The sequence below is a fragment of the Rattus norvegicus genome, chromosome 5, assembly GCF_036323735.1.
Source record: "Rattus norvegicus strain BN/NHsdMcwi chromosome 5, GRCr8, whole genome shotgun sequence".
Lineage (NCBI taxonomy): Eukaryota > Metazoa > Chordata > Mammalia > Rodentia > Muridae > Rattus > Rattus norvegicus.
In genome coordinates this window covers 156,205,084-156,230,700 of record NC_086023.1, presented here as the reverse complement: position 1 = coordinate 156,230,700, position 25,617 = coordinate 156,205,084, and the positions used below count along the sequence as shown (strand labels likewise).

At 48.7% G+C, this 25,617-nt stretch overlaps 1 protein-coding gene across 2 annotated transcripts in view; it reads right to left on the bottom strand.

Moving 5' to 3' along the window:
- Positions 1-10,467: 10,467 nt before the first annotated feature.
- Positions 10,468-25,617, bottom strand: part of LOC108351048 (uncharacterized) — a 60,235-nt gene continuing 45,085 nt past the window's right edge. The window contains exons 2-6 of one of the 2 annotated variants that reach the window (XR_010052003.1): positions 18,049-18,148; positions 13,288-17,525; positions 13,063-13,181; positions 12,289-12,380; positions 10,468-10,772 (exon numbers count right to left, since the gene is read on the bottom strand). Coding sequence is in view for 1 of the 2 variants with exons in the window: in XM_017593859.3 (XP_017449348.1) it covers positions 10,647-10,772; positions 12,289-12,380; positions 13,063-13,181; positions 17,395-17,525; positions 18,049-18,148 (568 nt within the window). In the remaining variant the exon portion in view is untranslated. The remainder of the gene's footprint in view (positions 10,773-12,288; positions 12,381-13,062; positions 13,182-13,287; positions 17,526-18,048; positions 18,149-25,617) is intronic. The other variant, XM_017593859.3, reaches the window with a different exon arrangement.

The following is a 25,617-nucleotide window of genomic DNA, read 5'->3' as shown; positions in this document are numbered from 1 at the left end:
ATAGTCAAAAAGGAGACCTTACTGTTCATCTGGAGGTCCTGGGTTCAGTGCCCAAATCCTACATGGCAAGGTTTAAATGTCCATATCTAATTCCAGGGGACCCAAAACCCCCTCTGGCCTCTAAGGGCACTACACACAGGCTTGCACATACGTACACACATACATACATACATACATGCAAGCAAAATACCCATACACATAAAATAAAATTTGAATTTTGCTGGGTATTGTGGAGCATACCCTTTATCCCAGCACTCGGGAGGCAGAAACAAGTGGATCTATGAGTTCGAGGCCAGCCTGGTCTGCCTAGTGAGTTCCAGAACAGCCAGGGCTACATAGTGAGACACCCTATCTAAAAGACAAACAGCAATAATGTTTGTTTTAAAAATTAACAACTAAAATAGATTCTATTTGATGAAACTATGTAAGGTAGGGACAGTTGCTGGGAAAGGGTTCTCTGTTTTCTCTGTTCTTATTTGTGTAATGCATTATATTTTGCAAAATAAATATGGTATTGAACTCTATGAATACAGGTTCTTGTTTAACTGATCTATAATTATCAGGACAGGGCCCCATTATGTTGCTCAGGCTGGTCTTGAACTTCTGGACTCAACTCCCAATTCAGTATCTCCAGTACTGGGAATTCAGACATGTGGCACCACGCCAGGCTTTGAGCTTGGATTCTAATGAGTCAAATCGTGTGTTTTCACTGAGCTAACAAGATGAACAGGGACACAGCACACTAGGCACAGAACACGACGGTGAATCAGACTGGATCTGTTCTCGAGGAATTTCCAATCAAGCTGGGGAAAACCCACATGAGAGAGATGCTGGTGCATTTGCCAAGCATCCTCTGTCTCATTTGGTGAGAGTCAGAAACCAACTAAGCACTTGGTGGCAGGAAATATCCCTGAGCATCTGCAACAGCCTCCAGAGGGAGTCCGTATGCCACCTTCACAGAGGGCAGAACAAAGCCATCGACCCCACCCCACCCCCTCGGCAGAGAGTCAGGCTATCAAACTGCTGCTGGCTTCTAATGCCTTTCAGTCCACAGTTTTCAAGGATGGTGAGGAGAGATGAGAGGCAGGTTGAGGCAAAGGCCAACATGGCATCCTGGAAGTCAGTCCTGTTTGCAGAGAGCATTTGTCTTTCAATGTCAATTGCACTGAGAAGGGGCCGCCGAAGAGATGTTCTAGAACTTTCTAGAAAAGTCTCTGAGGGAATCCCAAGGAAGACCAAGGGGGAGCCAGGCCAAGAACCTCTAGACAAGCTGGATCATCTCAAGTCCATGTCATGAACCATGATCCTAACTTATCATGTCAGACCAGTGACCTACTTCCAGACCTCCAAAGGACTTCCTGCTCTCGGGTCTTCTCCTGTCAGGAGGTCATGCCATCCATGCTCTGGCCATGAAATGTCCTTCATGAGCTCACGTGTTTGATCACATGGTCCTCAGCTGGTGGTGCTGTTTGGGAAGGCTGTGGAAGAACCTTGTGGGAGAAGTGGGTCACCCGGGATGAGTGTTGAGGCCTTAAAGCCCAACCCCACTTCCTGTTCACTTTCAGTTTCCCGGATGCAGACGCCACCCAGCCTCCCTCCCACCTTACAGGCCTTTCTTGCCCATTGTCTGCACAGCCATGATGCAGGGTACACCCTGGAACTGTACATTCAAATAAACCCGTCCTCCCTCGGGTTGCCTTTTGTTTGGTTAGTTGGTGGGTTTTGTCAGCAGTAACAAAAAAGTGAGATAGCCTTCATGTAAGCTCAGCTTCAGCCTCCTCGGTGCTCTCTCTTCCCTGGGCTCCCCCAGTTCATTAAACGCTTGTGGGGCTAAAGAGAAGGACCAGCAGCTAGGAGCTCAAGCTGCTTTTTCTAGAGGACCTGGGTCTGATTTCCAGCACCTACATAGCAGACACTAAGCATATGTAATTCCAACTCCAGGGGACCTAACACCTTCTTCGGCTTCTGCGGATACTGCGCGCACATGGTCTGCTTGTATACACACATTCAAAACACCATATGCATAAAATAGTCTTTTAAATTTTCTATTTTTTTTTAAAAGGAAACATTCCAGTGTGGTACAGAGAGTATGTCGAATTAGGACCGGAAAGTCACGTGACCTACGTCTGGGTGAGTGGGCCAACACTTCTCCAAACCTGGGATCATTCCCACTCACAGAGCGAGGCACACGCTTCACCTGGGGCTTCGTGAGGAGTCGCACGAAGTCATTTATGTGGAGGATGTTTTGACACCTGTAAGAGCATGTACAAATGGTAATTTTTATTTTAGCAACCGTCTTATATTGCCGTCATTTCTTGTTCACCTGTCCCCCCCACGCACTTAATGAGCCGGAAACTGGCCCAGAATTGAAGACAGGCTCCCTGCCCTCTAGAACCAGCCTGCCCACTCGGGGAGGATTGGGAGGACAGAAGCTGCCACCTCCTCCATGGATTAGATGAACCATCCATCCTTCTTATTGATGTGGGCCCAGCAGCGAACAGGGGCCGGGCACACAGCAGGTGCCCAGAGGTGTCTGTGGGATGAGTGGGTGCATTGAAGGGTATGTAGACTCACAGATTTGAAGCCGGGGAGGTTTGCAGTCTAACATGGAGGCTGACGTTTGGAGGTCATGGAGTGAACCAGCCAGGGGGAACGGTGGAATCCGAGAACCAGTACCCAGCTGGCCTCTTCCCCAAGGCTGCAAGGCCCTTGAATGCCAGTCTGTGACGATGGCATCATTACATCTTTCTGGTGCCTTGTCCTGTCTTTGCACATGTCGGTGCCAACCTCCCCGAAATGAAACCATTGAAAGAGCCCAGAACACAATATGAAAAACCAGCTCAGAATCACAGGCATCGAGCTAACGGGTTATTTGGGTCAGCCAAGCCCTTCAGCCAAAGCACGGTGATGCGATTCACGGATGCTGCCATCCCCAAAGAGCTTGGCAATGGTGGCACAGCTTCCTGTGGAGAGCTGGCAAACACACACAGCTCAGCCCATCTGCCATGATCCTCATCTGCGTGTTCAGAACGGGACTCTCATTACCCTAATAAAGACAACACAGTCTTTGCAGCAAGAAGCCAGGCCGGTCTGCTCTGCTATTCCAGGGACTTTATATTTTATAAGAGCAGAAACACGCACACAGGTGAAGCAGTATCCGTAATGCAAGACTAATTGATGACCCCTGGCTAGGGCCCTTTCAAGGACTTCATCTCTAAACAAAACCCTGAGACCGGGGTTCAGGGACTAGGGCTGGGGCAGAGTGGTAACCCAGCAGACCCTAGGGCATTCATGATGGACGTCCCTCTGGGGGCTCCACCCACAAATCTACCCTAGAAAAAGAAACAGAAACCTTGACACCTTGAGACTAGGATGAAGGCAGCATACGTCCATCATGTGGGCCTTTTTCTGTTCCATGATATCATAGCCCACCAGGGGCCGTGTCTTCATTGCCTATAGCTGCCTTTTTTTTTTTTTTTTGCTAAAGGTGAGTGTTACCGCAAAGCTGTAAACATGAGTGGGTTTCTCTCCACAACATCCAGCTCTGACCTTCCACCATTGCAGTAGAGCCCTGCAACATGGCTCTCAGCCATGCCTAGATCTAGATATCTGTACTCTTAACACAGGGGACTGGGTTGCTGGCAAGGCTCCCAGACAGCCTAACGGAGCCTCAGGAGAGCCGCTGGCATTTGGAGAACATGTCTTCCCTCATTCAATGCTTTGCCTACACTTTAAATGACGGCACGTCAGGATGGGGGAGGAGGGGCGCGCTGGGTGGGCGCAGAGGTCCCTGTGCAAGTCACATGACATTTTCTCTGCCTGGAGGAAATGGCAGACTTAGGAAAGGTTTAGCGGATCTGATTCCTGCACCAGCAGGCCATGTGCCCCGCACCCCCACACCTCTTCACTGCTTCTGACCTGTGCTTCCTCACTGTCCCACTAACCTTGGCGCGGATTAATTTCTGGTTATCATCCCAAGTCGTCATATTTACACAGGTAGGCTCCAGGGACTCAAATACAAATACATCCCAAGTGCATTTTGTGTCATGTGTGTGTGTGTGTGTGTGTGTGTGTGTGTGTGTATGTGCGCGTGTGTGTGTGTGTATGCGCGCGTGTGTGTGTGTGCGTGCGCGCACGCATACATGTGGGTGCACTTGAATGTATGTACACATATGCTGGGGTGCACATGCAGAGGCTTGAAGACAACCTTGAGTGTCCATCCTTGACTTCCACCTTGTTTGGCACAAGGCCTATTGTTGTTCCCCACCCTTTTTGCCCTGGTTGTTGGCCTGAGATCTTCCGGGTACTCCCCTGTTTTCATATACGACCTCCAGACGTGAGTGCCAGGACTGTAGGCATGCACACTTTTGCATCCAGCTTTCCCTGAGTTCTGGGGATCCAAACTCAAACTTGCACAGCCAACCCTCTACCCACTGACCCACCTCTCCAGGCCAACCCTGGTTTCTGCTCTTAGGAAAAGATGGCCTACAAGGCACACCATTGAAGAACAGGCAAGAACCACTCATTGTGTGGCACGAAGGTGGAGACGTGTGTACCCCCTGGGTCCAGACGCCCAAGGCTCTATCCCAGGTTCCCCATCTAGTGTCCCCACCTCTTGAGACAAGTTACTTTACCTTTCTGTCTCCGAAGCTTTAAAAGGAGGGTGCTACCTCCCAGAGCTGAGGGAGCTTAGTGGACAAATACCAGGGAGTAACGGAGAGTCAGGGATACCCACTGAACATCATGGCCACCTGTCTTTGTCAACAACCCTGAAAGGGAGGCTTTCAGTCTCCATTTTAAAAAAATAAAAATAGACATGTGCTTAAGACCTGGTGAAAGGTAATCTTGTCCTAAGAGGGCACTCCCGGGCCTGGTGAGTCACCAAGGTCTTTTCCACAACCAGCTCTGTGTGTCAAAGCTCTCTGCTTTTGTCCTCACCGGGCACCCTTCTTGGTCCCACCTTCCTGGGGACCAGTCACCCTAAAGCGCCACCTGGTGGTCTTCCCAGTGCTATGCTAGTACTCACCGGCCTGTCTGCATACTAAGATTAAACAGAGTTGAACTGCTGGACTTGGTGTTGCAAAAGGCCCCCCTCTACAAACCAGCCACTGGCCCTCAGACAGGAAGTACAACCTTTAAACCCCTCGCCACATGCCTTTGAATAGGCAGTGGAAAAAGGAGAGAGGCAGGCTGTTTCTCTGACCATGCACTGTAAGGAGATGCCCATGGACCTAGTGCCAGCTGTGAAAATGACTCCTTCTGTAGAACCTGGGGTAGATTCCTAGCTGGACCAGAGTGAGTAAAAGTGACAAGTTTGAGGATCTAATAGGGATTCTGTAAAAAGAATCTTATTTAATTTTCAGGGCATTTCCCAGAGGCAAACATCTCATTTCCATTCATAGATGAGGAAATGGGGTTTTAGAGTGGTTTGGCCAAGGTCACGTGGCCAGCAACAGGGAGCTGGGATGCACACCCACTCGCCTAGTGCTGAGTCCTGGTCAGTGGCCCGGGATGCCTGCAGGGGTGGAAGGCAAGGGGACATTTTAGTTGCTACCAGAGAGTCAGCACTATCAGCCACCAATCCGTGTGAGGAAGATCCTGCAGGTGGCTTAGAACTCCCTGGCTCCCACCTCGAGCTGAGAGCCCTGCTAAAAAAACTCAGCGGACACTTCAATTCCAAGTCCTAATGCGAATCCATTTGCTTATTGCAGAAATAATGAGACAATTTAATGGTGTTTACCACCTCTTAATCATCAATTATGCAATTTTCACGTCAAGGATGATTTCTGCTATAAGCGTTCACACTGAGTCTCGGATGGTGGGTTCGCACAGTTAGCATAGGACAAGTCTCAAGAAACGCTTTCCACCCCAAGCTACGGGTCTCCGTAGTACCTGCTATAGGTGGCCCTGAGAGCAGGGGTTGGCTTTTGATTGACAGGGAGCCAGTGCAACTTTCACCTGCCCTGAGCAGGAACCTGTGGAGGATGGAGGCAAGGAAAAGGCTTAAAGGCAACAGATTCTGGGTCCCCTCAGAGCTGGGTGCAGATGTGGCTCCACAGGGATTTTATTTCTCAGACCATAGACAAAAAGAAAAAAAAATTAAAACCCAAGTGCAGCTTCCATTTGCATTGTCAAGTGTGACCTTTAGAACCGTAGTAAGCCGGGGTAGTGGTTCATGCCTTTGATCCCAGCACTGGAGAAGAAAAGGCAGGTGGAGTTCTGTGAGTTCAAGGCCAGCCTGATCTACCTAGTGAGTTCTAGAACAGCCAGGGCTACATAGTGAGACCCTGTCTCAAAAAGATACGAATCTGGGAAGGATAGAATCACATACAGAGACACGCTCAGCTGGCACTGTGTGTGTGCTCTGTGTTCTCCCCAGGCTAGGTTGTGGGGACCTCTCCAGGAGGTGCAGAGCTTGTTTAAGTGGAAAAGGTGCAATCACAGGTTTCAACACGAAGTGCTGTCCTAGGCTGGATCCTGGTGACAAACCCGAGGAGAGACCTTTAAGGCAGGGAGGAGCGTGTGTTGAGCCTGAGGCAAGAGAGATCTGGCCTGGTCTGCCAGGGACCAATGAGCTCAGAGCAGCAGGAGCATATCGTTCCGGAAACACAGGTAAGTGTGTGAGGGCACAGGATCCCGACTGCCACATCAAGGGACGTGGACCTGACCCTGTAGGAGAGGGAAACCAGCATGGGTTTTAAAGACTGATGCATCACAGCCTAAAACGGAAGCATGTCTGAGAGACTCATTCACCAGAGTTCCATGGAGGGCCAAGGAGGGTAAGACAGCTTGACGGGAGTCAGATCTGTTGGGGGACATATATTGACCCCCAGATAGAAAGGGCACCAACGACCAAAGAAGGGGTCTGCCCAAATCCAGCTTGGTGAACCAGATCGTTGAAATTATTCCCAGGATTGTTAAGTGACTCGGGACAGCTAAAACACTAGGAAGCCTTTGGGTAGCGGACTCTCAGCTTCGTCGCTGACAAGGCTACCCAGAGTGTGGCGGCTAGGGAAAAGTTGCACCACTGAAGAGTCCCAGGGCACCTTTCCGGGGGTCATACTACCCAAGGTTCCCCGCCCAGTCTTTTGCATAACTTCAGGAAGGGGAGGAGCTGTGGGAGGGCTCACTGAAGGAAGGCTACACCGAAGAGCTTCCCTGAGTCACCTAAGCCTCACCTCCTCCAGGAGGGAATGTCAGCACCTCACAGCTTCCACGAGGGAGCATCACCAGGCCCCAGTCTCAAGAAGTGTGGTCTTGCGCAGGTGACCACAGCTTCCATGATTTAAAACAGGGATGGTCCGATCCAGCCTAGAGGAAGCAGCCCCGCAAATGCAGGCGGTAAAGCTGCAGTGCTCCCAACACAGCCTCAGCCGAAGCCTGAAGGCAATCCTAAAATTCCCAGGACCGCCCAGCTTCTGTGTTCTCAGCCCTGATGTCTCAGCGCAGCCTCGATTCCCCTTGCGCGTGGGAAGGCATAACTGCATTTCGTTCTTCGTCTTTGACCCATGGCCCGCCAACATGCAACTTGGGTGTCCTCCAAACACCATCATCCAGGTTAGGAATCCTGTGAGAGGTAGGATCCAGAGTGGATGGAACCTTCTACAGTGGCCAAGGGCATCAGCTCCCCCTGTCCCCTGCCTCTGCGTTCCTACTTATAAAATGGAAACACCGATCCCAGCAGGGATGGTGTAGCACACAGGACAATAGATCCCTCAAACCCAGCAGTGAACCCCTAGAGTCCTAGTAATGGGTTCTAGGAGAACAAAACTAACACACAAGCAAACAGGCATGTCAGGACAGAGGTCCTTGCAGGGCACGGGAAAATACACAAAACTATGAGAGCCTGGCCATCTCTAGTCAGCTGCTTTCCAATCTGAGTACACTGTGCACAAAACCCTTTCCCCATCACCTCTCCTGTCCCACCAAAGCACATCAACAAGCCAGATAGCTTGCAGGTTTTTTTGTTTGTTTGGTTGGTTTTGCTTTATTTTTATTTTAAACTCCTCATTAATTGATGAGGTGACCCTTTCTTGGGCGGTCTCCATGTCTACCTAGCCCGGGAAATGGTTCTCCTATCTAATGAGGTGGTCTGTGGCTTTTGCAGTGTGCTCATTAGCAGTCACACATCTCGGTTCCTGGTTTTAAAAAGCCCTTAGACTCCCACGGGCACACAATGGATCCCTTCACCTTAGCACTTACCCTTCTGTAATGAGACTCAGAAAGCACCTCGGAGGCCGTTTCTTGCTGAACATAGGACAATATTTGGGGGTGTGATGAGGGGGTGCTACAGCTTGTCCAAATGACACCCATATGAGTCAGAGCTGGGCTCCCTGCTACTCACTGAGGAAGACACATCAGCGACAAAGGCAGCCAAGGCCAGAAGCTCCTAAAACATACCTGCAAACCTTCTCATGGACCAGTTTGAAGAAACAGCTCTTTGATTAGCCAGGAGCGGGTGTTTCCTTTGGATGGAGGTCCAAGCCAAGTCGAAGATGACAGATCTTTATTCCTTTACCAAGAGGCCAGCAGAGAGTGCTGTGGCGGTTAGGGCTGAATGCTTGGGAAAACAGTCTGGAGGTTCAGCCGGTATAATCCAGTGACCAAAATGTGTCAACGATGAAAACAATGTTTGGTCTGGGCGCCCAAGAGGGGACCAGAGAGCAGAAGCCCTGAGAAGACTTTCCTAGAGAGCCATGGGTGGTCAAATAAGAACCACACAGAAAACTGTACATCATGGTTCTGCGGCTCCAGCTCTGAGGCAGGTGGTGTCCAGAAGGACAAAAGGCTCCGTCTGATAGAGCACTGGGACCCTAGGGAGTTAGCATCAAATCCCAGAACAAGGTTAACAAACTTGACACCAGAAACGCCTTTTCTTTCTTTTTCTTTTTTTAAAGATTTATTTATTATATATAAGTACACTGTAGCTGTCTTCAGACACACCAGAAGAGGGCATCAGATCCCATTACAGATGGTTGTGAGCCACCATGTGGTTGCTGGGAATTGAACTCAGGACCTCTGGAAGAGCAGTCAGTGCTCTTAACCACTGAGCCATCTCTTCGGTCCCCTAGAAACACTGTTTCATCAGGACACCCGCCCTGTCCCACCAAGGCTCTGTGAGACGCAATGCAGACCCACCACGGTGTAAGCAAGGTCTTTCAGCCCCAATGCCCAGAGCCCTCATGTCACTCTTTGCTGCTGTGTACAAACTCAGAAAGCACAAACTCCTTCTCAGCCTTTCTCAGCCTCAGCTTTCCTATGCTCAGTGCAAAGAATGCACCTACCCTGCCCCCCTGCCCAAGCTGTCCCAGGAAGCAAAGAGAGAGGGTGGGTGAAGAATTACCTAAGAGTCTGCCCTGTGCCCAGTGTACCCTTAAGGTCACCATGGCTCTTACTGCCCTGTGTCCCCAACTCTGAGCATTAAGAGGCTTGTGGGGTTCCATTTTGTAACTATCCAGATCTAAACTTCAAGGTCTCCTGACTCTTCTGGATCAACTCCTAGTTGGAATAGTCCTGAAAGCTTAGAGGTGCATCTTAAATTCATGGTGCCAGATGCCTGTCTGAAACAGGTAAAAATCTTCACCTGTCCTACAGACGTTGACAGGCGTGTTGTCTGAAACCAGTCAAACAAGCTGGAGAGAAGGCTCAGCATTTAAGGGAGCTAGCTGTTCCTCCAGGTCAGGTCCCAGCACTTATATTGGGCGGCTTGCAACCTCCTGCAACTCCAGCTCCAGGCGCCTGGCCTCTGCAGGCGCCTGCACGCGTGCGCACACACACACACACACACACACACACACACACACACACACACATACACCACAATTAAAAGTAAAAACAAAACCTTTTTAAAATATAAAACCGGCCAAACATTCTTTTAAAGGATGTAGCAGATTTGTGCTAAAAACTATCAAAGTGTCCTCAAAATGTGAGACTGTGATACCCAGAATCCAGCCCCAGCCCCTGAAGCAGGAACCAGCCTTCTCTGGTTGCCAGCAACCAGAAGGTCATAGTCAGAAGGGCCCCTGGCTATTTTCTTTTGGGACAACAGAGGAAGCCAAGACCAGCTGCCTCAGAAAAGAGGAGCTGAGGTGCCGAGTGACCTGGTGGTGGTCAAGAGCCCAAATATAGAAAGCAAACCTTTCCCCAGATTTTGCTTCCAGAAGGGAGTCACATTCTGCACTTGTAAAACTATTTCCTGGCTGAGAGCTGACCTACATCGACGTCCCTGCCCACACTGGTAATTGTCTACCACAGGGCGCCTGCTCTCGGGCCAGCATCCTTTCTCTGGTTTTTCTCCCTGCTAATTGGTTTCCAGTGGTTCTGTTGCACCAACTGTGCCGAACCCCTCCCTGTGACCTGCTGCTGCTCCCTTGGGCATGCCCAAGGGAACAGGTGACCCTCAAGGGCCTCACAAGAGCCCAAGGAGGTATTCCCTTCACAAAACCATTCTGGAAAAAAAAAAAGCCATTTGGTTGTTTTGAAAGAATGGTTGCAAACACGAAAAGACTGAGACAAGTGATAACAGAGGGAGTTAGAGAGGAGGGTGGACTCGTTAGCCTGATGAGAGTCTCCTCCTTCTTCCTCAAGACCTTGCCATCAGAGCAGGAGAGCATGTGTGGGCAGAAAGGGAAGCTGGCTTCAGGTTCTTACAGGAGAGCAGGGCTCTCTGCTGTGCACCAAGAAGCCAGAGTCCGGAGTGTCAACGATTGGTGGCTGAGAGTCCTTCTCTGTGACCACATCTGATTTTGATTTTCATTCTCCAGATGGGCAGGCTAGATCAGAGTGGGAACAGTGATTGGATGATTAATGGACGTGTCTAACAGGCTCCTCAGATGTCTGAGCCCCTTGCAATGGCGGCTCTACTCATTGTGCAAAGGCCCCTGATGGCTTCCTCCAGAGTTCCTCCAGAGTGGGCAAGATCTCCATAAATAACACATCAAGAGATGACACCCTGTCTCAGCTCCCCTTGAGTGGAGGTGGGGTACAGTGCGATGGTTTCAGGGTTCTGGTCTGTGAGTGTTCTGAGGGTTTTCATATATGCTAAAGAGACAGGGTTTCCAGGATGCTGGGGGAGGGGGCGTTCATCACAATGTGGATTAAGGCAACCCACAGAAATGGGATGGTAAGGAATGTGGTGTGGGAGGAGCCCCAAGATGAGGAGGGATAGGAGAGTGCAGGAGGGGCTCTGGTGGATGTGGCAGGCGAGAGGCAGCTCAGTTCGGAACTGAATAACGAGCCTAAGGCCTTGCTAGAACCAGAAGCGAAGGGTGGCATAGCATGTAGTTCTTTTTTTTTTTTTTTTCTTTTTTCTGTTTTTCGGAGCTGGGGACCGAACCCAGGGCCTTGCGCTCGCTAGGCAAGCGCTCTACCGCTGAGCTAAATCCCCAACCCCAGCACGTAGTTCTTGTGATGAGCAGTATCTGAGGACAGGTATCTGAGGACATGTGGGCTTTTAAGACTCACTGCTGGAGGGGCTGGGGATTTAGCTCAGTGGTAGAGCGCTTACCTAGGAAGCGCAAGGCCCCGGGTTCGGTCCCCAGCTCCGAAAAAAAGAACCAAAAAAAAAAAAAAAAAAAAAAAAAAAAAGACTCACTGCTGGAGATGGCTGTGACGCAGTTAGTGTCTGGCCACTGTTGGGACACATTTCCCAATTAGAGCAGTGCTCCCACGGGGAAGTATGATCCGCAATGTGAATATGATCCTCCTTTATGAATGCTTTGCCAGGGTGTTTGTTGGACTTTCTGTTTACGTTGCAGTGGACTTCCGGGTGCTACAGCCAAGCCTGGTTTTGACTCTGTGTGTGTGTGTGTGTGTGTGTGTGTGTGTGTGTGTGTGTGTGTGTAGCAGGTGGGGCAGAGTCTAGCTGGGGCAAGCTTTCATTTGGGGAACCCACCTGACAGTGGGTTCAGCTGTCTGGAGAACACAGAGATTGTTCTACTCGGGGCAAGACAGGTCATGAGATGCTTCATAGTGACTCAGCCAGGGCCCTTGGCATTAAAGGTTTTGTCTGGTCTTGGCCAGTTCGGGACATTGCAGACAGCAAAGGTCTTGGACTTGGATTCTTTGAGAAAAATCAAAGAGCCAGAGAAGTTCTCCAAACTCAAATTAGCTTGGAACAAAGAAGGAAGGAAGGAAAGAAGGAAAGAAGGGAGGGAGAGAGGGAAGAGAGGGAGAGGAGGGGAGGGGAGGGAGGGAGGGAGGGAAGGAGAGAGGGAGAAGGTTGGGAGGGAGGAAGGAAAACTTAAAGATGTTGAACCGCCCACAGGTCTCTTTGTATCATATTCTGACCTGCAGACTCCGTGAGCTGTCAGCTTCAGGCAAGATGGATCCATCCATCCCCGCTGGGATGATGGTCTGGAAGTAATGGGAAAGGCCAACCACTGAAAGAGACGACGAGAAAGCATTTTGCTGCCTTTCGTAGGCAAAGAATCTAGACAGTGAGTTACGCTGTGCCAAAGCCCGACCGTACCCTTCAATCCAACACTTCGGAATCTTGAAAGCTCAACATCAGGTAGCCTCTCCCTCTGGGGAGGAGAGGGGTGACACTCTGCTCAGTGCGCGTCTTGTAGACACAGATTGGCTGAAGAACCCCAGTGCTGTGCAGTTTCTCATAGCCCATCCCAGAAAGCAAAAAGAAAGGACGCTGTTTCCATCCCTAGTCGGGGACCTAAACAGCTGTGTCCTTGGAGACCAGGACCCCATAGCTGCAGGAGATTTTACACAGGAAAAGCATACAGGAGGGAGACCGGCGGCAGGGGGTAACCTGTAGTCAGGAGAGGGAGTGGGAAATGCTGGACACTTTCCTACCCTGTCTTCGGTCACAAAAAGCTCTCCATGGCATTTAGTCCCATCCCCCACCCCACCTCTGCAGAGTCCCTCGCAGGGCAAGTGAGATTGACAGAAGCACATAGCTAAATGAACTTGCCCAGACCCTGAACCCAGAGCCAGAGCTGAGCCAAGGTAGTCTATAAAGCCGTAGAGTTTCTCCAGCGACCAACTCCAGCACACACCCGCCAGCCGAGGCCAGAACTGCCACTCAACCAAAGCCAGAAATATTTTCACCTGCTTTCTGTGGCATGGTCCCAAGAACGCCAAGGCTGGGACACGAGGTTCTATAAGTCAGTCGCAGACACTGGCTGGCTCTGTGCAATTCAAGAAACCAGTTTCGTCTCTCGGTGTCCCTGGGGATCAAAGGACGACAAATCAGTCGCTCAGTCTGTTTACCACCATTCCCTACTAATTAAAAAACAAACAAGACAACAACCCCCCCCCCCCCGCCCCGCCAACCTCAGAGCATGGAGAGGCTTTCCTGTCCACTAGATGGCACTGTGCCTCTAACTGCGGCAAACCAGGCCCGGCGTGGACCAGGCTGTGTTCACTGGTTTCAGCCGGCTGAGGAGGATGCTGCACTCCCGGGACCAGGTCAAGATGGTGCAACTGGGCTCGGCAGGCAGAATCAGGACAGAACAGGAAATAGTCAAGAACTTTGAGGCTCACAAATCAATTTGGTTTTCAAAGGGTGTGTCTCAGTGAAGCCCCAGATTCAAATCCCACAACCTTACCAGCACGCGGAAATGGCGGCACAGAGGACTCTGATGCAGACTGGGCTGGCTCAGAGAGACCTCAGAGTCCCTGCTAGAGTCCTCAATTACTGGCAGTCCAAGTTACCTGCGAGCATCTCTTTTCCTCATCTCTGCTCAAGCTCACACATGACAGGACCAGCACAGCCTCCCCTTAGCTATAGTCTCATGTGCGTGTGCGTGTAGATGCACGCTGGCGTTTTAACTCATATTTAGGGATAAAACTCAAGTCCTTACACTTGCTCGGCACGTTTCCCAACTGAGCCATCTCCCAAGACCCTCAATACAATTTTAAAAAGAGAAGGTCAGTGCACACCAATACATGTTCCAGAACCACGGTGTTTAACACATGGTCAGTAAGCCCTTCTTTGAATAACTGAAATCATTGTTTTAGTGTCCTTAGAGTGGTGTTGAGGGGAATGGTTATTATATAATAAAATATAACTAAAGCTACGTGAGGTTTTTGGGGGTACATATGGGAAACACCTCAAGTGTGAGAAACAGAAGAGAGCTTGCTTGGGTTGTGGCGTTTGTATAATAAAGAGCGAACTTTTCTTCTTGAATTGAGAGTTTGTTTTGCTCTGATGTTTGAAAAATATCAATAGCAAATCTTTAGTGACTGAGATAGGATGATTTCTGAGCAGCTTTCTGAATCTCCCTAAAAATATTTTTCTCCTGCATTATCCTTTTCCAAAGGCCACAAGTTCTGTGAAATGTGTGGATGGTTGAACTATTTTAAAGAGTCCTTTCTGAATCATTGATGCTTTCTCAGTTGATTTTAAAAATTGGAATGTTTTTGGCTATTGGGACCATTTTAATTGTTAACTTGACACAATATACAGTCACTTGGCAAGGGAGTCTCTATGAAGGATCTTCTAGACTAGAATGGTTTATAAGGAATTACCTTGACGTTGTGTTAATTGAGATGAGAAGAGCTGCCCACTGTGGGTGCCACCATTCCCTAGGCAGAAGATCCTGAACTGTTTCTCTAATTGGAGAAAGCAGGCAGAACACTAGAATGTGTGCTTTAATCCATTGCTCTCTGATCTTGACTGCGAATGGGATATGATTGGCTGCTTCAAGTTCTTGCTACCCTCACTTCTCCGTGGTGATGGGCTGTAACCTGTAACTGTGAGCCGAATTAACCCTTTCCCCCTTACATTGCTTTTATTAAGGTATTTAATCATAGCAACAGAAAAATAGACCTGACAGCTACTGCAGATTTTGTTCTTCTCTTTAAACTGGAGGCAATGCTATGTTGGAAAAAAAATCATGAAAATTAATTTATAACCTTACTATAAAAGGACTACTTTGTATATTTCCATCTTAGTACTGGCCTTACATAAATACCTTTACATAATTATAACGGTAAAGTGCTTGTTATCTTTCGTAATACTTTTGTTGTTTTTGTTGTTATTGTAAGACCTGCTAAAATTGTATCCAATACCTTCCAGAATGCAGTTCGTTGAGCGGTAAGCAGTACTGAGCTCTGACATTCCCTAATTTGACCTGCTTCTCTCTCAGAAGCTGTAAATACCTGCAGGTTCTGACTGGTCCAATTGTATTGTGAGGCACCCACCCCCATGATTCACCGATTCTGTCATTTGCTCCTTCTGTAGTTTCCTGGCCACATTTGTTTAACACCTTCAAAGCTCTGGTCACTTTGCTATCTGTGTGGTGGGGGTGGGATGGTGTCTCTTGCTGTCCTATCTTGGTTCACCACAGAGCTTAACACCTATGCCAGCAGTTCAGTGATTCCTAAGAGCGAATCCTCTTGTGTGAGAGACAGAGGCTCTGGATTCCATACCCAGGATGCAGGGAGAGACAGAGGAAGGGAGGAAGAGAGAGAAGGAGAGGGGGCAGGAAGAGAGAGGGAAAGAGAGGAGAGAGGGAGAGAGGGAGAGGAAGAGGAAGAGGAAAAGGAAGAGAGTGGGGGAGAAGGAAGGTAAGAAATTAAAAGGGGGAGACTGGAGAGATGACTCAGTGATTAAGAGCCCCTTGCTGCTTTTGCAGTAGACTGGAATTCAATTCCCAGCAATCACAGTGAGCAGCTCACAGTAACCTGTGACTCCAGCTCTGGGGGTATCTGATGTCCTCTTCTGCCTCTTTGGTCTCACACACACACACACACACACACACACACACACACACACACACACACACACTCACACATACACACACTAACCCACATTCACACACACTCACACACACTCACACATACTCACACACACACATTCACACACACTCACACTCACACACACATACAGACACACACACTCACACATACACACACACTCACCCACATTCACACACACTCACACACACTCACACACACTCACACACTCACACACTCACACACACAGACACACAGACACACACACTTACACACACACTCACACATACACAGAGACACACACACGTAGAGACACAGAGAGAGGGAGGGAGAAAGTGTGTGTGTGTGTGTGTGTGTGTGTGAGAGAGAGAGAGAGAGAGAGAGTATAAATCTTTTTTAAGATAAAAAAACCCTCAGTTTCCAACTTTCAAAAGGAGATACTTCCCAAGTGTCAAGGTGCCATCTCCCATCTCCACAGCGAGGAGAAATGGCTGTGCACCATAATTACACAGGTCTGTGCACACCATTAACTGTTCCAATCCTTCTCCAAGCTCAATGACACCCTTCACTGATCTGTGCCCTTGGTGAGATTCCAAGGCAGTGCCTGTCCTTGGATCGGGGCTGGCTCCTGCTGGCCCACTCCTCAGGCCACCGAGCTCTCTAGGAAGCAGGAGAGTGACCCCTGACTCCATGAAGGCAGGGGGGACAGGTGAGTCACTGTGAGGCCCGAAATGGTTTTAGCTATACAAAGTCAACAAACCACTTTACAGCACGGTAGTGGTTTTTTTTTTTTAAACTATCCTATGAAACCAGTCAAGACTAACGCTAATGTTTAATTAAAACAAACACAAAATAAATACTGTTAGGTCCTTAGACTTTGCTCGAAGCAGCCTCACAGATACCCGTAATGAGACACGGCAGGCGGGTAATTAACATGTAGACATTGCTTTCGTGCCATTCCAGGGTAAGAAAAATGGGCGTGGCTTGCTGAAATACTTTGGTAGGAGGGTAATTACTCCAAACTTCTCAGCAAGGTTCTATTGAAGCATCCCATTGCAACCCCAGATGCCAGGACAAAAGAGTTCCCTTTTAATAAATCTTTATCACATCATCGACTATTTATACTCTGCCTTGACTCAGAAAAGGTTTGAGGTAGCCAGCAAGAAGAATAGAAGGAGCTGCTCTTCGTGAGGAAGCGGTGTGTCAGACACAGCCTGTTGGGTGGGCCACTTAACGTTGTCTGTAATTTTGCAGAAATGCCTCCAGGAGAGATTCGTGATGGAGGCAGACCATATAGAGGTTCCTGGCTTCCATCCTGGCCCCAAATGGTGGTTGAGCTGTGAGTTGCTGGAAGTTACCCCACCTGGTTCTGTTTGTCACCTATACGGTGACTGGTAATGACTTTATCCCACCCCGTAAAATGGGATCATCCCTGCCAAGTGTTGGGAGAAGTATGTAGACAGTGAGGGCTATGTTAATGTTACAATGTGTCCGAGACATTTGGGAGTTACCTGGTGGTACACGTGCACTCCTTAAGTCCATGGCCACCTTGAACCAATGACACGGGAATGGAGGTGACCGGTATTATTTCTGGAGAAACCATGTCAGAGCCAGTAAGGGACCATATGTGATCCTTTTAAGCACTTTCTTCCTCACCTCTGTGGCCCTAGAGGTTATGTGAGAGATAGTGGCAATATTTACCTGGCCGACTTCTGCATCCCAGAGTCTCTGGATGGAGAAGGAGAGCCCAGATGATGCACATAGAACGTTGTTGTTGTTGTTGTTGTTAATTCATGAGTGTGTTGTGTGGTGTACAGGTGATCTTCTTGGAGCTGGAATCACAATTGTAACCACGCTATTATGGGTTCCAGGAATTGAACTTGTGTTCTCTGCAAGAGTAGAACACATTCTTTTTTTTTTTTTTTTTTTTTGGTTCTTTTTTTCGGAGCTGGGGACCGAACCCAGGGCCTTGTGCTTCCTAGGTAAGCGCTCTACCACTGAGCTAAATCCCCAGCCCCGAGTAGAACACATTCTTAACCTCCGAGCCATCCCTCCAGCTCCTGCCCAGAGAACTTGACGTGAACCAACTACTTATTTCTACACCAAGCTCTAGAGTCCCAGCTGTACCTGTTACCACAGCAAAGCATACACTACCGGACTACCGTAGCTATTGTAATATCATTCCTAACACTTTCTATTCATAATGATAACACGAGGCTCAAGCAGCTGCAGGGAGAACGCCCTAACTCTGCTTAGTGAGGCCTGAAACATTATCCACGAACCCTTTTCCTGAATCCTGACCAACCCTCAGGTGATAGGTATCTGGGTACCGATTGAAATACTGAAGTGATGCACCTTCCATTTCTCTTGGTGGCACCGTTGTTTAGAATACCAGCGGACGGTAACTTGCATCATGCATCCGTTTACCTCCTGCCTTGAGGTGGACTGTGGCCTCCTTGAAAAAAACAAAAAGACGACAACAACAAAATCACATCAGAAACTGAGGTGAGAAGGTGTTGGCCGATTACATCACCAGAAGGAACATAAACCTTGAAAACAGAACTAGAATGATATGAGATAGGCTGGTGTGACAGAGACCCCAGGTGGCGTGGGAATCCAGGAACTGGGGCTGCGGTCATCCCAGCAGAGGGACCGGGATAGTCTGCCACAAGGAGTAAGAAAGAGAGATGGAAACATGGACAATCTGGCCGGACACATGTTTGGGACCACCTCCTCTGGGCGCCATCAGCCTCCCTACCGACTGGGCTCTACTGTAATGTATAATAACGGAAGGTCTCTTTCCCCTTTCTTGAAGGGCTTCACGGTAAGAATACAGGAACCCAAAACTCTCCTCTCAAACGTCCACCATCTTAAACAACAAGGCCAGGGAGATGACTTATCAACTAGCAGGCTAACACAAGGGTCGCCTCCATCCCCTCTGGGTGGGGCCATGTGCATCACACAGTTTCCCGAAGCTCTGTGCTCTGAGATGAGTGTGGCTACTACCCTGATATCCTCATGAGGGTCCTACCTCAGAGCCCGAGAGCATCCCTGAGGCAAGAGGCCGGCTGCCTCTTTTTATATGGAAAAGCATTACAATTCAGCTCCCTACCATGCTGGGAAGGCATGGGAATGAGTTTAGGTGGGTAAATGCTTCAGAAGCCTCCCACGACGACGTGTTATATAAGGCTAAACATTAATATCCCACAGCTGCCATTCAAACCACCGATTTCTAATTTAGCACTTCTACCTGTATCTCCTTCCAAGCTGACGGGATTCATTTCTTTGCTTTTTACTAAATAACACTTATGTCTAAATTGAAGTAATTTATGTGTACTGCGGAAAATTAGAAAACACGGAGAAATACAAAGAATAAAATAAAACTCCTAGTCCCACGCCCGGGTGACAACTTTGATGCAGTTATCAGCATAACTGTTTTTGCTTTTTGCCTTTTACCTTTTTTTTTTTAGTTTACAACAAAATCAGGCTCAGCTCACAGTTCTGTGTCCTACAAATACTTTCCCACACTGTCCATTAAAATATGCTCACCAACGTACGTGTGTGCGCACACTCATGTGCATGTGTGCCTGTGTGTGCGTGTGTACGTGCGTGTGTGTGTGTGTGTGTGTGTGTGTGTGGTGTGAAGGTATGAGTGTGTCATAGTGTGTATGTCTGTAGAGGTCAGAGGATAACCTTTGTGGCAGTCTTTGCCTTCTGCCATATTTAAGGCAGGGTCTCCTCTGGTCAAACACCAGGCTTCTGGGGAGTCCCCTCCTATCTCTCCCTAGGAGCTTGGGGGAGTAGAGTTACATACTATTGCACCCTTCTTTTATATGAGTTCTAGGGGTTCCAACTCAGGTTCTCATGCTCATGTGGGAAGCGCTTCACCTCCTGAACCCCCTTCCCCAACCCTACAAACATAATTTTTCACATCTGTATGAAATGCCTGCTTTACAAAGTGATCTGATTCCAAGTTTAGCAATTTTGTTTGTTTGTTTGTTTGTTTGTTTGTTTTTCAGGTCTTGCACTTTTTTCTTTTCTTTCTTTCTTTCTTTTTTTTTTTTTTTTTTTCGGAGCTGGGGACCGAACCCAGGGCCTTGTGCTTGCTAGGCAAGCGCTCTACCACTGAGCTAAATCCCCAACCGCACTTTTTTCTTAAGGCTGGACTCAGATACAACTAGTTCATAGCAAAACCACAGTCAGCTTGTGAGATACTTGGTTCTGAGCGAAAGAGGAAAAGGATTCAATCCTCGTATCATTGCGGCTGATGTGACTAATGGCTTCTCTGGGTAGCAGAGCTCCTGGGTAGGGGGAAGCTGCAATAGCATAGTGCGCAGCACTAGAAGAGGCTCTTGAGGCTGGCTGTTCTCCAGCTAAGTGTTAAGACACTGCTCTCTGTCGCCACTTAACCAGAGAGCTGTTTCACCCAGACCAGGTGCTAGTTTAAAAAGTGTTACCCTATTCAAGGAAGGTATCTGGCCACCCACACCTTCCTTGTAATTCAAAAGGCTCTCTAAAAAGCACATATTGCCTACAGACATTAGCGGATAGACACAAAGGCTTTGAAAGTAACCTTTCTACGTCCTCTAGCTGCAAGCGGAGCTCTTAGGAGCTCCGCTCATCCAAACAGTTGCCAAGGAGACCTTGAGTAGCTACAGAACCTGGGCTCCATTAGTCCGAGGGCCCTCATTGGTTAAACATTTTTGCTTTTTATTTTGACAGATGAATACATATTTTTTCAAACACAAAACAGAAGAAGGCATAAAGCCATCCAACCTCCATTCTTTGGATGCAGCCATGTACACTTAACTGTTCATCATGCAGGGACTCAATTTTCCAAAGAGGCCGTCCCATCAATAAACATCACAATAGCTATGTTGACAGCCGCAGTAATTAGAGTAGCAAAGCCCTCATTGTGCCAGACACTTCTTGCACAAAACAGTGGCTGCATGGATCAATCATACAGTTCCCAGAGTCTAATCGGAAACAAAACACTGTATATGAACTCTTCTAAAATTGCAACGAATTCTTCTAAAAAATTTAATTAAAATAAAAAAAGTCTTGATTTATTAAGAACAAACCTTCTCGGGATGATGACATGGGGCGTCGTCTTCTGCTAGGACGTCAAAGGCTTTTTTTTAACCAACCTTCAGAACTGCCCTGTAAGAGAGGCATCACTAGCCCCATTTTACAAAAAGGGAAACTGAGGCTCATGATTATCTAGGAGAGACGGAACTTAGAGCCAGGGTCTAGAGACAGGATCAAGCTAGGGGGTGGGCTCTTGTCCTTTCTACCACATTCTCCACAGCCTCAACTAAATTGGTAAGCCTATAATAGCCCTTGCTCCCAGGGTGGGAAATACTGTCCCTTAAGAAAGGACAATTTGGTGTAGCCGACTGGTAAGCACAGGCAAAAGTGAACAGATGTCCCCTCTTTCCCTGTATGCTGGGCACGACTGCCATTAATGGTGACAGAGAAATCCTGGGGTTTTTGTTTCTGAGCCTCTGCTCAATGACATATATGTATGTGTGTGTGTGTGTGTGTGTGTGTTTGTGTACTCGGTCTACATACATAAGCACACACAAACACACACGTCTCTGTGTGTACGTATATATGTACTAGGTCTACATACACGTGCACATACACACATGTCTCTGTGTGTATGTATATATGTACTCAGTCTACATACACAAGCACACACACATGTCTGTGTGTATGTATATATGTACTCAGTCTACATACACAAGCACACACACATATGTCTCTGTGTGTATGTATATATGTACTAGGTCTACATACACATGCACACACACACACACAGGCACACACTGTTCTGGCTCCAAGAAAAAGAGGCGGATTCCACCACTCCTCCATAAAAAGTCTCCTAACCTCTGCTGGGGGAAGCGCCAGGGATTTTAGATTAGAGCTATCCTCGAGCCAGAAGCTTGTGATGATTAAAAACAAAGCATTCTGCACTCAGGAAGGTGAGAAGCGGCCCCCTTTTGAGAAGCTGGGAATTCAAAGTGAGGAGAAATCGGAGAAGGGGCCCAAGCTGTGACAGGTGGTGGTGATGCAGGAGAGGCTGCTGCTTGTGAGAAATGGCTCCAAGGAAAGCCATTTGATGCTGTGGGCCTGGCGGGTGATACTGAGATAGCGCCATTTAAACCAGCGAGAGCCACCTCCAGCTTGCAGGGGAGGGAGCCTTCTGCAGTATTTGCATATTTATCCAATACTGCGCGTCTTTTTGGGGAGCATTTGAGAACTGAAGCTGACGTCCTAGGGAAAGTTGTTAGGATTTTGATCTCGTCCCGTGCGCCAACAGAAGACACCCAGACACCATGGTTCCGCGTGGAGGGGTTCTAATGAGAGAAGAGTAGAAGAGAGGAAAGGCGGCCGGCCACGGGCACGTGCGGGGTGGGGGTGGGGGAAAGAACAAAGAAGAACAGCAAGAGGGAGAAGAGAGGGTAAGAGGGAATAAGAGAGAAGGGGGATAAGAGAGAGAGGAGGGGACAAGCAGCCCCTTTTATAGTGTCAGGCATAGCTGGCTGTTGCCAGGCAACTGTGGGGCGGAGCATACCTGGCAGCAGCCAGGTAGCTGTGGGGGTGGAGCTTAAACAGAATACCAGCAAAAGTGGTCGGGAAATCAACCATTTCTTCCGACCACAAGCTAGGGTGGGAGCCTCACTTTCGTGTACAAACAGGAAGGACCGTAGACCCCTCCCAGTCTGCATCTGTGCGTTCAAGTCAGTTCAGCAAGCATTTATCTGCCACACACACGGGGCCAGGTGTGACCCTAGTGCTGAGATTTAAGGAGCTGGGGGGAACGGCATGGGAACAGAGTGTCTGAGTAGTTTTAGTGCCACTGGGGGGGTTTAAAGGGCTCCTAGGTAGGTATGCAAATGCCAAAGCTAGAACAGGAAGGACCGTAGGGGACTGGCGTGGATGCTTCGATACTATAACCTAAAGCGATCTAAGACACTGAATTTCCGTCTGAAGTCTTCAAGCAAAGACGCTGGATTCCCTGGTCCGTGGGCAGTGTGGGCTGTAGCCTTTGAACAGACTCCAGGATCCTTCTACTCATGAGTTGTGCTAAATTCGGGAGGCCAAGTGGGCTCCTGCTAAGGCAGGGCTATTTCTATGCCCTTTCTTAGAGCTTTGGAAGTCAGAAGTGGGAGGGTGGGATTCAGGTCAGTCAGAGATAGGAAGGCGTAGGGAGACAGGGTCTCACCCTAACATCCCCCATATTCTGGGTGACATCCATGGAGTGTCGTTGCTTAAATGTTTAGTCCTGCAGTAGAATTGTTCAAAACAATTCTACATAGAAAGCCAGGGACCCAGGGTGGCAAAGAAATGATCTCCTCCAGGTGCCTTCTCTTGTGGATGACAACAGCTTCCTAGTGCCCCGGGCTAATTCCTGGATCCACCTCCTTCTAAGACACCGTAAGGTTGGGATTCCTCTGCACTCTGCTCTCTGTGTTTAAGCCTTCTCTCAGACTGTCGTCTCCCCAGGGGTAGTTTGTGGAGCTTGAGGTTTGCAGTCCACCCACTGGTCTCCTCTTGTCCAGCTCCTGTGTTGCAGCCCTCTGCCATCACCACTTGACACTTGAAACTAAATATGACAGAGTTTTGACTCCCGATTGTCGATTGTCGATTGTCGCCTGGGCAGCTTCACTGCCACTCCAGAAGTCGTGCCACTCAGCCATAGCTTTAGGGACAGCTCCCAGCTTCTCCTTCCCCCTCCCTCTCAGCATGTCATTAACCACCTATTCTCCTGTCTTCAAAAGCTCTCTGGAATCCATGTCTCTCTGCCTTCCCACCTCCAGCATCTTACTTAGTTGAGCCCAGTGAATGCCTCCAAATGACCTCTGCTTCCCACTTGTGTTCCTAATACCCTGCTCTCTGAGCAAGCCACTTCTGCTATAGCTCAGAAGCACAAACATAGCCTTGAGACCGTCTCACTCAAAACCTTCTAGATGGCACCCCCTGACAGCTGACAGCTTCAAGTCCCCCCGAACGGCTTGAAAGGCTGTGAAGTACTGCGTGCCCTCTCTGGCCACAGTTCAGACAACTCTTTCCTCTCCATTATTCCCATTCTCCTCCTTCCAGCATGGGTCAGGCCACATCTGTCATGCCCTCTGCTAAGCCACTTGTATTGTGTTCTTAGCAAACCTGGTGGTTGAACACACCCTGGGCCATAACTCTGAACACCGAACTATATCCCCCAAGCTAAATATTGTCAAGGCAGCCTCAAGTGAATGGTTTCTTTCCTGTCCTGGCACATTGAAGCTAGGGCCTCACACATGTTGGGCAAGCCCCTGCAGCCCAAGCCACATCTAACTTGACCGTCACCTCTTAACATTGGCTTGGTTCCTTGAGGAAGTCTATAGTGACAGTTAGGATGTGCTGCGGTTCTCTCGATTAATCTGCCGCAGCTCCATGCACACAAAAACATTGTAGTCCATTGCTTGCTGTCTATCTTCAGACCAATTGTTTCCTTCCCTACCTAAAACCTGTGCCTACCATGGTACCCAGCATACAATAGTTGCTTGACATGTGCCCCTAAGTGCCCATTAGGTTACTTGTGTACGCTCGGGCTACTTCTTGGCCTGACAGGCATTAGCTGCCCCCAGATCCAGTCCCTACCCTCCTTCTCCTCTCTCTCTTATTTCGTGGTTTGGTTCCCCAGAAGGCCCTTCATTTCTGCCTACAAGCAAGCCTGCCGCCATCATGATCCTCTCACCCATCACCCTCTGGAAAGCAACTTCATGTTGTAATGAACGATTCCTGCTATGGAAGAAAATTCCCACAACTGTCATCAATGCAGAAGTATGGATTTCAACTTTAGAGCTCTGTCTAGGGTCCAGCATCCAGGTGAAGAGAAAGAAAGGAGGAGGGGCAATATTCTACATAGGCGTCTAGATTCGATAGTCATTATCACTTTTACAATGGGGGGGGAGAGAGAGAAAGAGAGAGAGAGAGAGAGAGAGAGAGAGAGAGAGAGAGAGAGAGAGAGAGGCCAGTTAAATAATTCATCTCCAGCAGCATTTATAAGCTGTAATCACCCTGCTCGATGCTCATGAAGTGGAATCAGAGGATTGGGCAATGCCCTTAACAAGCACTAAGCGTAGCAGAAAAAAAAAAAAAAAAAAAAAAAAAAAAAAAAAAAAAAAAGGCAGCAGCATCCTGCTGCAGAGCGCGGCTCAGACAATGTGACCAGGAACTGAGCGTGAACGACAGCCTCTGATTTGTTCAGCGAAGCCTATTTCAGAGCAATTAAAAAGAAACTGTCATCTCCAGTCCAAGGCACAAACAAAAGGCCAAGGAGGCTTTTTCTCTCTTTTAATTGATCTGGGCTGTCAGCCGCTGCGTTAGCAACCTGATTGGGTTCTAATTAACACCCTAATGAAGTGTTTTACCACCAGAACCTACGAAGGGTGTGAACCAGGAAGTGAAGGTGTCAGTGCGGTGGAAAGGTCTGAGGTTCCCTAGGCAGGACCTTTAAACACGCGGTTCTTAGCTGTGGGCAGGTTTCGGACTCCCCCACCTCCCACCCACCTCTTGTGGGTTTCCACAGACAAGGAGTCTTTCAAACAGGTTGTCTCTGAAGCAAACCTTTCAACCGCTTCCATACGAAGCCTGGGTAGAGACGCACAGAGAACAATTGCGAAAATTAATTGGAACCTAGCAGACAAGATTAAAGGGAGAAAGCCAAATGGGTGCTTTCAGCTCCAGCTGCCGCAGTAGGTACCCCGGGATGGCGGGTGTTCTCTGAGCTTATGAAACCCTCGGATTGCAGGCAACCAAGAAGAATCCTGGAAAGTTCTCTCAACTTACTTGGAAAGCAATCTCACCTAAGGTTCCCTGAAGCCTGGCAGCATCCTGGCAGACCAAGGGGAGTCAATGGCTGAGGATACCTCGTCTTGC